The 15,437-nt window shown below is 37.3% G+C and overlaps 1 protein-coding gene across 1 annotated transcript; it reads left to right on the top strand.

The window, feature by feature from the left end:
• Nucleotides 1-723: 723 nt before the first annotated feature.
• Nucleotides 724-14,796, top strand: SLC22A16 (solute carrier family 22 member 16). Its single transcript, XM_062488735.1, has 7 exons — nucleotides 724-1,231; nucleotides 3,806-3,923; nucleotides 5,830-6,379; nucleotides 8,260-8,387; nucleotides 8,779-8,888; nucleotides 9,391-9,490; nucleotides 14,584-14,796. The coding sequence occupies exons 1-7, from the start codon at nucleotides 795-797 to the stop codon at nucleotides 14,794-14,796; spliced, it is 1,656 nt and encodes a 551-aa protein (XP_062344719.1). The 5' UTR covers nucleotides 724-794.
• Nucleotides 14,797-15,437: the final 641 nt, after the last annotated feature.

Raw genomic sequence — 15,437 nt, 5'->3', positions numbered from 1 at the left:
ATACTAAGATTTTCTTGCATCTCAAGCAAGTTTTAAAAGCTGTTAAAATGCCGAAATTCAGGCTATGCATAAAACATTCTTTTACTAGGTTTGCTTTATGATACAATCTTTAATGGATAATTGCACACCCTGTTTAAGCCAAAACCCAACCCAGTTCAGAGCTCTGTTTTGGTACAAAACATTTCACATTGTTCAGATTCTATCTTCTACGTGTGTCTACACGTATTCTCTCTTTGTCTTTAGGCTGAAATAAAGAGAGATGGAAAATAGATGGAATACAGTTATAGAGATACAACTAGATGAAATGAGGGGTGTAATATGTTTGGTTTGTTTTATTTGATGCACATGCCTCTATCCCTAAGAACCTGAAGTTGCAACATTTTGGTATATTTAACCATTCAAATAATCTAAGGCCTTATTTTAAGGGGATGTGCTACGGAGAATTGGAGGGTGGAAGGTTGCTTCAAACTAACTGCTTAAGGTCAGAATTGTTTCATTTTAAATAGTCTTCTCTGTATGACTAAACACATAACTAAGAGCAGCACTCATTTCTTAACAACAGATTACTGTGGATCTTTTTCTCATCTTTGGTCTCTTGCAGAGCTTAGCAAATACTGAAGAAGCACCACACAACAAAACACTGGACACATCGATGATACCTCCATTTACTGATCTGCCGAAACAATTATGCTGAGTATATTTTTTCATGTATAGTGGGCTTTTCCTCAGTAAAATGTTTTCTTTCCCTTTACAGATTTCAAGCATATGTTTATTTTGCATCTGTCTTTCAAGCTATGTCATGTGGTATCCATTACTTAGCATCTGTGTTCATGGCTGTTACTCCTAACTTTGTATGTGGGTTCCCTGGAAATGTGAGTAGTGTTCTTTTCCACAACTCCTCTGCATCAAGTATAGAGGACATCTGGACACTGTGGACATCAACAGAAAATTACATTGTAGTCCAGCTGGAAAATGGAGAAATTTGGGAACTTGATCAATGCAGCAGGTCCAAACGAGAAGTAAGTTTGGATCTGGCATATGAATACAAAGGCAACAAGTCTGTATTTCCTTGTTCTGATGGATTTCTCTATGATGATACAAAGTGGAAGAGCACTGTTGTTACGCAGTGGGATCTGGTCTGTGACCGAGAATGGCTTGCAAAATTAATCCAGCCCACGTTCATGCTTGGAGTCTTGATTGGAGCAGTGATTTTTGGTGACGTTGCTGACAGGTAAAGTGCCACCCTCTGAAAACTGTAGCTTCAGACTACAGTAACTCCACGAGTTTCTACCTGTTTTTGTTGTTTCCATTTATTGTGTATTCATAACTGGATATGCAACATTCAGGAGGTTTGGATATTGCTTTATTCACACCTCTGTTTAACTTTTTTTTCTTTTTTTCTATAACATGTACTAATTTTAAAATGTATTCTCAAGTAATTTACTTTAAAAACATTTTCATACTTGGTCATCCATTGCTCTAGGCCTTGATCCCTGAAATTGCCCTGTGCAGCTAGCATATGCCTTTAGATTTTTATTGATTTGTTTGTTTGTTTACTTATTTTGAAAGGAATAGCAATAGCTCATCGTAACAGCAATGGTAAAACCTGGGAGTAGATTTTCACCTCATTTTTCACGAGAAGTGGTTCCTTATGGAAATGCAGATTTTAATTTTGCACTATGACAAACAGATGAAGGGCCACTAGAAGGTTATATATCATGTATTTGAAAATCACCTTTCCTAACCTCTGTCGTGAGTACAGCTCAATGGGGTTGATGCAAAGGCTTTGAGGCTTTAATCAAGCCCCACCTTCTTAAAATAAACACCCATATACTATTTTTCCTTGCTGTCCAGTTGTAGGTTTTCCCTGAAAAATTAGCTTAAACTTCAGTCTCTTGAAAGCTTGTGAACATAAGAGGAAAAGTAGGAATGGGTGAGCTGTGCTGTAGCTTCACTTATTTACCAGCATGTACAAAGTTCTGTTTGAGCTTGAGGAGCACCAGTCCTGGAGGGACTTGACCCGAGCAGTCTCTGGCTCACGGTTCCAAGGCCCGTTCCCATTCAACGCCTCCTCCATGGGTGTTATCTTGGAACATGCACTGAAAACCTGCATCAGAGCTGGACTCAGAAGCAACAGTTAGCCTCAGGGTGTACATCTGTGGCTGCCTGCCTCAGTTGGTTTTCTCTCTCAATACAAACAGGCATATTCCTGCCTCAGAAGAACACCCAGCCATGCTCATCTCTCCATATGAGAATCAAATATCCAAGCAGTGTTGAACTTAGCTTTGTCTTGGGTACTTTCTGTACCTGTGCTCTGCTTTAAAGGCTGGTTTAGAGTTATTTATGTCTTTCTATAAAGGAGCTGTTTGACTGACAGCCCTGTTGGGTGGAGAGAGACGTTTCACCCCACATCTAACAGTGTAAGCAGAAAAAGGAGATCAGGCGTGTTGTTTTCTGATTTTCCTTCATTAGCACAACACTACAGTGTGACAGTCACAACACGGGAATGCAAAAGCAATGATGAACTTTTTTTTTTTTTAATTTGGCTTTTAGAACACATGGAATCAATCTGCCTCCCAGTCCCAGGCTTTGTAAAACTGTATTTAATACAAAACCAGAATATAATGCGAACATCTGTTTTGAGTCCCTTTAAATAATTCATAACTTTATTAATTAATACTTGGACATGATTTATAAGGTTAGGATTTTATTGTTCTCATTTCCATTAATTCAACCCATGGACAACCAGTTAAGATAATACACACATTCTGAGTTGCAGATTTACAACTGCAGAATGTACAGCTGAAAGATATTATTTTCTGACACATCCTGGCTCAAGGGAAATAAGTTTCTGTGTCCCTCCCATTACCAAATAACAGATTTCCCAAAAGAAGAGGTCTGATATCTAAGTCTTATTGCGATCTTTTCTGGCAGGGATCAAAGACCAAATCATGACTCCAGGTCAAGGCTGGAGAAAAACAGGAGGAATTTTATTGGAGTACGAAATACTCGCAAAAAAACCCATTCCAAAAGTCCTCAAACTCTCTGTCTAAAAGTAATATCCTTATTTTTGAAAAGCAGCTTGCAATGGAGGATATCATAAGAGACCAAAGAATTATTATCAGGGAAGAAAAATAATTCCAAGTGATTTGTGTTACAGAGCATTTGTAGATAGAATGTAGCAAATGAAATGTAGTGAACTCTCAATAAAGTTGTGTATATCTACTGCTGAAGCTAGTATTTGACATGATATCTTTTGTCATTAGTTTACTTTCTTCCTGGATTTCTGTGGTTTTATATGCATGAATATATGCTGTCAGAGATCAGAAAATTATGTGATTGTCATTTGTAAGAGAATTCAGTTTTAAAGAACTGGATGAAGATATGTTACAGAAACCTTTCATTACTATCAGAATTGGCTGTTACTTCGACAAAAGATGGCACGTGTTATCACAGCTAACTTTTTTCAAAAAATTATTAACATAATGCTACTTAATATAAAATACCTGAAAAATTGATATATGTGCCTCATAAATAAGAGTAAATTTACCAATCAGTTATGTAGCAGTTAAAACAGGAGGGGAACATGTATAATGCTCACTGCACATTGCTTCCAGCCAAGAATTGTGGAATGGAAGTTCCATTCATCCTTTTTCTTGGAAGCTGGAATTACTGACAAATTAATACAGGTAACTAAACCAGAGTGGTGAGTTACTAACTTGCATCTAGGCTCTCTGGAGTTGCAGGTGTATTTTAATAGAATGTTTGTGGTTATTAATGGTTTTATTACTGCTGTGATTTGCAGACTGGGAAGACAGCGTGTTATATGGTTCACAAGTGCTGGTCAGTTTGTGTTTGGCATCGCAGTGGCCTTCACGTTTGACTACTACAGTTTTGTGATTGTGCGCTTTCTCCTCGCTATGGTAAGAAAGGATGTTCACCCTGGCCCTTTTGCCATTTCCTTTTTCTTACCCCTTCTCAGGAAAACCTCCCTTTTGTTATTATTTCCTCCCCTACTTCATTATTCTAAAGCCCCATCTGTTGCACTTATTTCAGCAGAGCAGGGAGAGTCTGAATGTTCTTGGACCACAGCAGTTTTCCTCTTTGAATTTATAGAAAGCGTCTGTATGGAGCAGTGTTTGATACTTCCTCCATCCCAACCTCTGCTGGACTGGTAATTAAATACCAAGTGTGAGCAGCAAACTCTGGATTCTGCATTGCAGCTGCTGTCGCATTTCTCCTTATTGTTAGAAATGGAATATATTTTTTCTTAAACTAGCAAATCTGTAATAAGTATTATTTTTATCTCTACTGTTTTCAGTGATGGAGGAGAGATGCACATTTTTCTCTTCCATGCATCTCTTTGGTCTTTTAAGCCGTATCTGGAATGCTAAGTACATAAGCAGACATGTTTGACACCTAGATGTTTTATACTGTACTTAAGGGTATTTCAGTATATGAGTTTATGCAGACCCACACACACAATTTTACGTGTGTGTAGTATACATCCAGTATCTGACATATATTCAATATTTATACATAGTAACCAATTTTAAATAACTATTTTACAGCCCAAAGTACATTATTGAGCTTTTTATTACATAATGCATAAAGAAATTAGAATGCCATCACAAAAAAAAAATCATCTGACTTATTTCACATGCGTTAAATATTTGAAAATATTCCCATAATTAGTTTTGTTCCTGCTGACAGTACATTAGTCAAGACAGGACTTTGTACCTGGAACTCCATTTGGCTGAATTTCCTAGCAGGATAAACTGCACCATGTCAGCCTTGAACAGTGAGATCTACAAGAGCCCCTCTGCTGACTCCCTTGGCTGTTGGTGCCCGGTCCTGTGGTAGTTTAGAAAAGCAAAGAGCTCTGACCAGACCAATGCTGTAGGTTTTATCTGACCACTGGGACTGATTTGCAAGGTGCAGTCTTAAACTCTAGCCCCATGCCACTGGGATCAGTGCAGCTTTCCTACCAGTGGGTTCAGAATAGAAGATTATTAGCTAGAATATTGTTAACAGAAAAATTTATTAAAAAAAACAGTATACTGAAATATTTTCTAGTCTATGTTCTGTAGCTGTGTTTTGAAATATTTTAAGATACCAGGAATTTGGTGTTGAGATATTTGAGAAATTGGAATATATATAATGAATAATATATATATATATTTTCAATGAAGAAATACTATTATGCAGGACATGCCAGTAATTGCATTCACTTGATACCATATGAGAACCTGTAATTGTGTATATATATGGGATTCTCTTCCAATATTGTAAAAACTTTGATTTAATGAGATATTTTACAAGAGTGTGGAAGGTAACTCTTCATAAATGTGCAGTTTTCTGACATGCAGGTTATTAACAGTCTGCTTAAAAGACGAGATCAAGATTTTCAGAAGTGACAATTACTTCATGGGACCTCTCTTTCCCAGGCATCCAGTTTGTGATGTCATTAAGGGACCTGATTTTTGGAGGAGACGGACTTAATGACATCAGCAAATTAAGTTTCTTCACAGGTGTCTCTTGCTGGCTGTCCCCCACTACAGAGAAGCATCCAAATTCACTTCATATTTTTAAATAGTGTGCAGGCAGTCTGAAGGTTTGAGTGCATTTTTTCTACAACTGATTCATTTTCATGGTTGCCTTTTTTTCTGTCAGTGTGAGACAGGCCAGGACAGTGACAATTAAGCATACACAGATGTGGAATATTGTTAGCTGATTGTTTTTACTACTGGGGCACAAGGAGAGTAGAAACAAATCTCACTCTGTTGTTTTTTTTTTCCTTCTTCTCTTTTCTCTCTCTCACCCTCCTAGGTTTCAAGTGGCTATCTGGTTGTGGCTTTTGTTTATGTGACTGAATTTGTTGGCATTAAAGCACGAACCTGGGCTTCTATGCATGTCCATGCTTTTTTTGCAATGGGAATTATGGTTGTGGCACTCGTGGGATTTTTGGTTCGAACCTGGTGGGTCTATCAGATATTTCTCTCCATAGCAACTCTTCCCTTTGTCTTGTGCTGCTGGATGCTCCCAGAAACACCTTTTTGGCTCCTGTCAGAGGAAAGATATGAAGATGCACAAAAAGTGATTGATACAATAGCAAGATGGAATAAAGTCAGCACTCCCTGCAAAGTTTCTGAACTGTGCTCAGTCCAACAAGATGATCTAGCCAGTGGCAGAACGAGTGATAATGATACATCCTCAACAAAGAAGCACAACATCTTAGACCTGTTTTGTAACTGGCAAATTGCAAGAAGGACCATCACAGTCTGGCTGATCTGGTTCACTGGGAGCTTGGGGTACTACGTCTTCTCCCTCAGTTCTGTCAGTCTAGGAGGCAATGAATATTTAAACCTCTTTCTCATAGGTAAGTATTTTTGTACCTCATTCTGTTAATTACAGAACTGGGACATAAGTTTTATAAATGTCTATAGATTTGACAGCAAATTTTTTACTCTGTTCATTCAATTGTGAACCTTGTTTGAAAAGTTTCTTGCTAACTCTTCATAAAGTTGACTAACACAGGAGGAGTATCAGTCACTCCAAATTTCACTGCATCTGAGAAAAAAGAAAATCAGAATTTGTTGGTGCACAGAATTTGTTGGCGCACTTTCTGATTGTAAAACCATATTCTGGCTTGTCTTTTCTTTGCCCCGGAAGCTTATAGCAGATCCACACAAACACCAGGGGAATCAGACAAGCAACACAACATTCACATAGCTCTGTTAAAGGCATAAACTAGTAAAATGGGAGAAAAAAAAGTATTCCTTTTATCACTTACCAATATATTGAGTTTGTCTGTGTAGAAAACATAGTCATAATTGTCAGAAGAAAGTAATTTTAGTTTACTCCAAAGTGTATTTTTAATTAAGTTGTAATACTCTTATTTTATCATTCTGGCTGCAGTCTTTCTCTGGCATGTAAGTTGTTTATAAAGGCAGGTCTGTGCATTCAAGTCCTGATCCAGAGTTTGTTAACACCAGTGGAAATATTACACTGACTTCAGAAGACTCTAGATCACACATGCAGCTCTGAGCCAGTGAATAATTAAATCATGTGCTTTGCTTGGTGCAGCTGAGCACTCTCAGTGGAGTGAATGTGACTGATCGTGTATACAGGCTCACAGAAGGACCGGGGCTCTCACTATTCCAGTTTGTTTTGTCATGTGTTACAGTGTATTGTTAGACTGATGTGTTGAAGAGAGGGAGCAGGTATTGCACAAATAACTAAACTGCTATTTTGGAGTACACTGTGCCCACCTCTTCTAAAAAATACTTTAGCAGACTAACAGACACCAAATAATTACAACCTGCTTTTTCCAGCACAGCCCCAAAAGATCGTTTCCTGATATTGTAGGTGTATTGACATGCTATATGTACTCAATAAAGGAATTCAGGCTGTTCAGGGCTGCATCTTATGTTCTTCCTTGATTTTATATTGGACATTATAGCATGCTTCCTGAGGAAATTGGCTTAAAACATGTCCAAACTGGCTTTGGTTCAGTATTATTTGTCTAGGGGCAAATCCTGTTTACACAGTGCAAACAGGTCTAGCCAAATGCCAGATGCTTTAGAGTGGAAGTTTTTCTCTGCAAAGACACATTAGGAAGGAATGATGTGTAGTAAGAGTGGGATATTGTAAGCCCTCTTTTATCATAGACAAGGGAGAAAGCTGGAACTGTACTCTGTATTAGTGGGGCTTACTCAGAAAAATGGATGTGGACAGACCTTGCTTGCCTTTTACTTTGGGATGCTTTTGAGCTGATGCTGGGGAAGGCAAGGCACCTGTGGCTACTGTTCCCTGTCCAGGTGGAAGCTGGTAAATCCTGAGAGGTGTGTCGGTGTGACACTAGCAATATTCCCTGTGGGCACATTTGAGCTGTTAATGGGAAAATACCTGAAGGAGAAGAGCAGCAAATGTAGAGCTTTCAGACAGAAGCGTCAGTGTCATAGAAACAGAACTGTGGCCTTGCTCTTTTCTGTAATTTTCCACCCCAAAGAGAACTGGAGCTGCTCTGTGCTGTGAAACCTGTTTCTCTTGTCCTTCTCCACTCCCACTTCTGTATTTACAGAAGGCTGTTCTCTGCTTTCTGTCACACTTTCTGTAACCAAGTGAACTAGCCAAACACACTGGTTATCTTTGGATTTTACCCCTGAGATCAGATAAATTCCTCATAAAGAGGAAGTTACAGTTATAAGATGAATATGTGTAATAATGACTTAAACTGAGATAATTTCATACTGACAGGTGCTGTGGAGTTGCCTTGCTATATCATTGCTTGCGTTGCCATGGACAAACTGGGAAGGAGAAACACACTCATTCCGTTCCTTATTTTAAGTGCACTGATCTGTGTTTTAATTATGTTCATACCTCAGGTTAGTCACGTATGGTTGGAAGTGTTCCTATAGCAGAAATTTATTTTAAAGGGTCTTAAAGTTGGTAGATGCAGCTGCTCTTTCTAAATCATAGAACAGTTAACTAAAGGCTGGTTCTAAGTTGCAGCTGCCAGTCTAAGATAGATTTCTGTGTTTTCAGTACAAGTTTCACTGCTGTTGCTGGAGTCGCATGTAAAATGCTCCCAGGGCTTCAGTGAACCAGGACTGGTAAAAAGTGATATGGAAACTAGTAACTTATTGAGCAATTTTTAAAAACCAAGCAATGAATATTGCTTGTTGTTTAAAGAAGGGTCACAACTTCTGAAGAATGTAAATTTTGTTTGGAAGGGTGTTATTTTCTGGTGATATATTTATTTGTGCTCTCTTTCAGGATTTCAATATATTAATTATCTTAGCAAATATGGCTGGAAAATTTTCCATAGGTGTGGCATTTGGCCTTATATATCTCTACACAGCAGAACTGTACCCAACAATTGTAAGGTAAGAACTTTAGTCAGTTATGTGTTTTTCATTAATTTGAAGTTATTTAATTCCCTTTGTTATTCTACATCAGATCCAGCAGCTCTTGGCATCAGTGCTGGTGATCTGAAAGAATTGGGATGGAATGAGTTCCTCAGCTGCCTCAGAGCTGTCTGGAGTTTGGCTGTACCATAGTTTTTTTATTTATTTTGCATTCCATGTGTATTGATAGGTTCCACTGGGGAACTAGAAGAATACTCAATACTTTCTTTAACATTTGTTATGTCTTTCTTATAAGCCCCTGTTATTTATCCTGTGATCTGTGCTGAATGATAATTATATTTTAAGTCTTGATTACAGAAGCGGCTGAATTTCACTACAATATAAATTTGCACTGGCATAGCAACATCTTCCTAGTATATTTGCTTAAAGACACAAATCCTACCGAAGTTTTAAGTGTCTGTGCATTTTCAATTGTTTCCTTTAACTGCCAGAATTCTTACTCAAATTCTTTTCTGTCTAGATCACTTGCTGTTGGAAGTGGAAGCATGATGTGCCGTGTAGGAAGTGTGGTTGCTCCTTTCTGTGTATATCTGAGAAGTGTTTGGATTTTCATGCCACTTGTAGGTATTTATTTCAATGGTGAATGTTTTTTGAAAAGGTGTACGTGTCACTTGTTTTCTCTTTAGTAACTCACCAAGTATGTTGGAACAAAAAGCTGAACACTTATTTCAAAAAGAAAATTGAATAAACCATTCTTGTTTGAAATTTTTAAGTCCCAAAGACTAGTAGCCCCATATTGTTAAAAAATATGCTGCTAAACCAAAAGGGAGACTTTGAATCACTGAAATATTCTGAAAAGTTTTTATGATGGAAGACAGAAAAACATTTATGCTCTGAATCCTAGTATAAAATTGATAAAAATATTCTGCATCTACCATGTCACCTTTAAGAAATGTCATAGTCCAGATTTTTTTGCAGTCCTGCAGTTTTTGACCATGGTCCTGATTTAGTTTCACTTATTTTTCAAAGGCATAGTTCTTCCATTCCTGAACTCAGCATGGATGGCTCGATTTTCTTACATCATGCCTTAACATTTCCCATGGCTTCTTTGGGACACTGCATCTTTGGAATAGCCTCCCAAAAGACCAAGAAGGTTTTGTGCTTACTATATTTGGTCTCCACACCTGTCCCAAAGCTCCTGTTCTGTGTTTTTCACCAGAACTGAATGAAACAATTAATGAGATAGAGAAAGAAATGGTCTATTGATGAATTTCAAGGTGACTTTGACAAGCTACAGAACCTTGTACTGCTTAAGCACATCTTACTTTTTTTTTAGGTAACTCCAGGTCAGGTTACTATTAGTTTTTTGGGATGTTTTTATCACCAGTTGCCCCAGAAAAGAGAGGTGGGACCATTTTTTTGTGTACTTCGGGCATTATGTAGTAGATCCATTTTGGACAAAATATTTTATGCGTTTCCTGGTCACACATGAATCAAGTTTCTTCACTGCATTTCTGTTAAGAAGCATTTGCTGTTTAGAAATCCTGCAGCAATTCAATCCATTTTTTCTCCTGAAGGATAAATTACACCTATATATGTAAATATATAGGAATATATATTTATATATATAATATATAATATATATATATTCCAGATGGAATTACAAAGTTTGTATTAAAGTTTTAAGGAAAGAAATGTTTATTAATGATTTTAAATAGTCTGAACTCTTTCAAAGACCCCTTAGAATTCACTGTGACTAGGGCACTGCTGTTATATGTAAATTATACAAGTCAGAAAGTGAAAGTGCAATGGGATGTGTCTTTATCCTGGATTCTTAGTCAAATTTTATCCACCATATTGGAGTTTCCTAAACAAGGGCATTGTGTCCCTTTGATTTGGCAACTATAAAATTTTAATTATAGATGCTAGGGATTGTTTCAGAGAATTCTTGTGAGCTCACTTCATTATTTAAATTAATTACTTTTGGTTGTTTTCAATGAAAGCAAAGAGGATGAAGGAGACCACAAACAAATTTATTTCCTCAAGTTCCTAAAAGTGTTTTCTTTCTCAACAGTGTCTAATCACAAATCAAGATATGATGCCAGAAAAGACTAAGAAACATTTACGCAGCAGACAGGTCATGGGAGAACATTTCTTTTTTCCTCTTGTCAGCATTTTGCCTTTACTGGATGAAATAAAATTTATCTGTGCAGAAGTGCTGCAGTTAAACCACAGACAGGGGAGTGCTCAAACATTTTGGAGAGCGGTGCAAGTGGCAATATAAACACAGGAATTATTTCAGCTATGAACAACTCTCAGGGTATAAAAAGTATCCAGAATTTTTGTAGAGTTGAGTAGTAGTTCACAGTGAACATGTTTCCATTATTAGCTCCTGTTATAGAGCATTTGTCAATTTATTAAATAGGCTTGTCCTGAGTTGGAGCATAGTGTGCCAAATCTCAGGTCAAGTAAGTGTTTTGGAATGGATGCGAAATCAAATGGATAACATTTGTAAGTAAACTGATACACATCACCCTGATCTATTGCAAACATTGTTGAACAGTTACTACTGCTATTTGTTTGGCACTCTGCCTCATGCACAGTTATGCCGCCTATGAGTACTGCAAGCATCTTATTTGAGTGCCTATAAATCTTGAATAACTTGCAAAGTATGTTTTTCATGTGACAACTTTATAGAGAATGTGCAGTAAAACAACTGTTCTTATATAACCTATTTCTGTTTCTCAGCTGTTAAGAATTATGTTGCAATAGCCCTTTAAGAGGCTTGATTTTTCTCTCAGACAAAAACCATAAATTAGAGATTTAAAAAGCCCACACTGTTGTTAATAAGTGAATACAAACACTCTGTCAAATACTATCGTTTTTTCATGTCAAAATATAACCTTTTTAGTTGAAGTAGGAATTTTGTCGATAAGATCACGTTAGATTGGTTCAGAGCCATCAGATGCGAACATAAATATAACTATTAAAAGGAGGCTATAATAGTAATTTGTTCTCAGAAGTAAAGGTATTATTTTGAAGGGATATTTAATTCAAATTATCTTTTGTTCTGGAGTATATATATCAAGTCCTAGTCTTAGACCACTGCAGAATTATAAATGTTGCTCCAGAAAGGGAAGAGGACATAAGAAAAATGATGGTAAATATTTTCTGAAGGATTCTATGGTAGCTGTTAGAAGCTGCTGGTTGTACTGAAGTGTTGGGAACACTTTAAAAGTTTGACTAAGAGAAAGTCAGATTTCAAATTAACACCCTGAAAACACAGTGCATTTAAGCAGGTATGCCTGTCAAATTAACTTCAACATACTTAAACATAGTCAAATACCTTGTACAATAACACAAATACACTTCTTTTGTACACATAAGCATTTGAACCATATCAGGAGAACATTTTCTGATACTCAATTATGTATTTTAAATAGTAAATACATACATAAAAAATGCACACATTTGCAGTGAGCAAGCAGAGGGCTAAATTAAGTCAGATGCCATAAGAAGTGTGCCAAGATTGCAAGAGTTGCTTTTACTAAATGTGAGTCACTTCATTGATAAGTGTAGCTACTGCCCTTGAAAAGGTAGATGACATTTGAGAAGTCCTTGTATTTATACACTGTGACTTAATTGTTTCATGCTCTGTTGTAGGAAATACTGGAAAATGCTTTGAGGGTCAGGGAGAAGGGAAATGTACTGAATTACTCAGCTTGCATCAGCTTTCACATGGAGGAAAAAAAAGGAAACTAACATGGGATGAAATAGAGTTATGAGAGCTCAGATGAACAGGCAGGAAAGATGGTGGTGTGTACACTTACAGAATAGTGAGAGTTCTCAGGGGAATGAGAGGTAGGTTCATGAGGAGGGAAAACATGAGAAGAATGCCAAGTATCTAAAAAGAATAACAAAAAGAGAAAAGACACACATATTCAAAGCACACAGTGTTACTTTAAGCTTGTTCTTTTGAGTGTTACTAGTGACCCAGTTCTCATACACTCCAAATTTATGGGTGCCCATAAGATTCCATAACCTTTACAGACCCCAATATCCTTAGTTATAAACTTCTGACAGACTAAAGTGTGTACATAAATGAGGGAATGTGGAATAGCTGCCATGCGTCAATTCATCCTGTCTTTCCAGGACAGAAAATCTTGTCTGAATAGTAGAGAAGAAATTTGACACCCAGAGATGAGATTTTAATATTTTGGAATATATTTTTAAATATCACTCCCGTCACATATGTCTAGAAGGATTTGTTCCATTTCCTCTACTCCTATTACTGCTAGGATCTCTTTTTAAACTTTCATAGTAAGACCATGACTTTTATTTTCACTGTAATTTAGAGTATTTAATAGAATTTTGATGGGTTTTTGTCTGCCTCTATATTTACTGCAAATACAAAAAGGAGGGTATGCAACAGTGTGTCTTTAGCTTCTCAGAAAAGCACAAGAGAGAAACTGTCCCCCCTTTTTTTTTTTTGGAAGGGAAGAGAAGCGAAACCAGCATGGTGCATGGGCATGCAAATAGCACTGTTCAAGGTTACAGTAGGGAATTCTGATTTTAAAGCACCTTTCTGACTTAAAGTCTGGCTTAGCTGCAGATGGTAGCTGGGCAGTTCTTGTCTCAAGCTCTGTGTGAGAGACGGAGGCAGTCTCTCAGTGAACATTCCAAATGTTCTCCTTGGGAAGAAAGCATTAAACAAAGGACAAACTTCAGAATCAGCACAGGGCAAGATAAGGATAATACAGCATCAAAGTTCACAGTCGCAGAATGGAAAAACACTGAGACAAGGCATGATGTTCTGTGGGAAAGCTTTTCTATCAGGAAAGAATGGGGTCATTTATAACCTGGTGTTGGAGGACTGTCAGGGGTTTAATGCTGTACCCAGAGGAACAAAGTGGGAATTTGTGTCATTGAACAAGACATAGAAATGTCTGGGTAAAGGCAATGTGAAGGGAAAGAGTAGATATTCCTGGAACAAGTGAGTGTTTTTCTACCTACCCCATGTTATCCTGATCCTTGCACCACTTATGCTGTTGTTGTGGAACTGCACACCATAGACAAATCCAAAATGTGATCCCAGTGCAAATGTCAGTAGATGCCTGCACAACTAACACTTCTTTGAAACTGAGTTTAGCTAAGTATTCCTATTGACAGCTAGCTCATCATCTACTGAAGAGCTCTCCTGAGCACAGATGTGCGTGCACGTCTGTGGCTCTGGGCCAATGAGCCATATTGAGAAATTCCAATCTGGCTGTGTAGAGAAGGAACAAGAACACAGGTACAGGTACACAGGAGCTGGAGTGTGAATTGAGATGACAGGTGGCAGGGAAACTGTAAGTCTGTGAACATGTCTGTAAAAATAAATGTACGCAATCCTAAAATCAGTTCTTAAATATACACCTGATACTGGAAATACCAAATGAAGGTAATATGTGTTGTTTATTCAAACAGAATTATTCCTCCTTGCACTGTATTGATCCCTTGTGAACAAAACACTTCATCTTTCATTAATTCTGCTGCATAATCTTTTCATTTCTGCAGCAAAATGTACATCTTTTATACAGGCAACATTTAAGACTTACGATCTTTGCTTTACAGTTCCTCGTGCTTTATTTTAAATTTACTCTCAAGCAAGATCAAAACTATGGATAGCTTGAAATAATTATCTACCTTTACAGCTACTGTTTATTTCTTCCAGTTGCTTGTTGGAATCGTGGCTCTTCTGAGTGGAATATTAACCATAATGCTTCCAGAAACACTGGGAAAACCATTGACTAATACTTTGGTGGAAGCTACAGAAATGGGAAGAAACAAGAAAAGCTGCTCAGAAAAGACTGCTCCAGCACATAGTGGTGCAGCATTAGAAAAGATAGAGATGTTTGGGCAAGAAAGAGTCAGCACTGACAAATAAAGCAGCAGCAAAATGGCTGTTCCCAATTTTAATCACTATCTAATTTATAAGATCTGTGTAGTCAAGAAATGCAACTGTTCTATAACATCTATGCCTTTTACTTTGTATTCTGTCTTCCCTTTTCAATAGAGCAATTGTATGAAACCTTTTCAAAGCGGCTGAGTTACTGCAGAAAATTTGACAGGATTTCTAGATCCCTTGTCAAACTTACTCAGACTTTAAAACACCTGTCTGATTTGCTGTGATGACCAGTTGGAATGATTACTCTAAATGTTGGAACCTACCTGATTACATGTATGTAAACAAATATGCCAGTTCTTTGCTTGACATTTTCTGCAGTTAGATTTGTAAGCCTACAACAAAGTACCCTGCCTAGTCTCACCCTGTTGCAGCTGCCAGTTATAGGCTTGAGACTTCAGAATGCAGTAAACTCTGTCATAGTTCAAGAGAGAAGCCTTAACACTGCACCAGGTCATAGCAATAATTTTAAACTCATTTCTTCTTTTTTTTTTTTCCTTCAAGTTTTCTACTAGAAATGGTGCCATTGCTAACAAAGGAGGGTATTCTATGGCACAGCTTCTGACTGAAAAAATAATACTATTTGCAAAATGTGCAAATAGTTTGTATATTCATTCTGTTGA

Source organism: Cinclus cinclus, chromosome 3 (genome assembly GCF_963662255.1).
Source record: "Cinclus cinclus chromosome 3, bCinCin1.1, whole genome shotgun sequence".
Lineage (NCBI taxonomy): Eukaryota > Metazoa > Chordata > Aves > Passeriformes > Cinclidae > Cinclus > Cinclus cinclus.
This window is presented reverse-complemented; position numbering and strand designations above follow the sequence as displayed.

Excerpts from the sequence above, each read along its gene's own strand:
- SLC22A16 (XM_062488735.1), top strand. The coding sequence starts at position 795 with ATGTCATGTGGTATCCATTACTTAGCATCTGTGTTCATGGCTGTTACT. Across the intron at positions 3,924-5,829 it reads TGCGCTTTCTCCTCGCTATG|GTTTCAAGTGGCTATCTGGT; the intron begins GTAAGAAAGGAT and ends TCACCCTCCTAG. Across the intron at positions 8,388-8,778 it reads TAATTATGTTCATACCTCAG|GATTTCAATATATTAATTAT; the intron begins GTTAGTCACGTA and ends GCTCTCTTTCAG.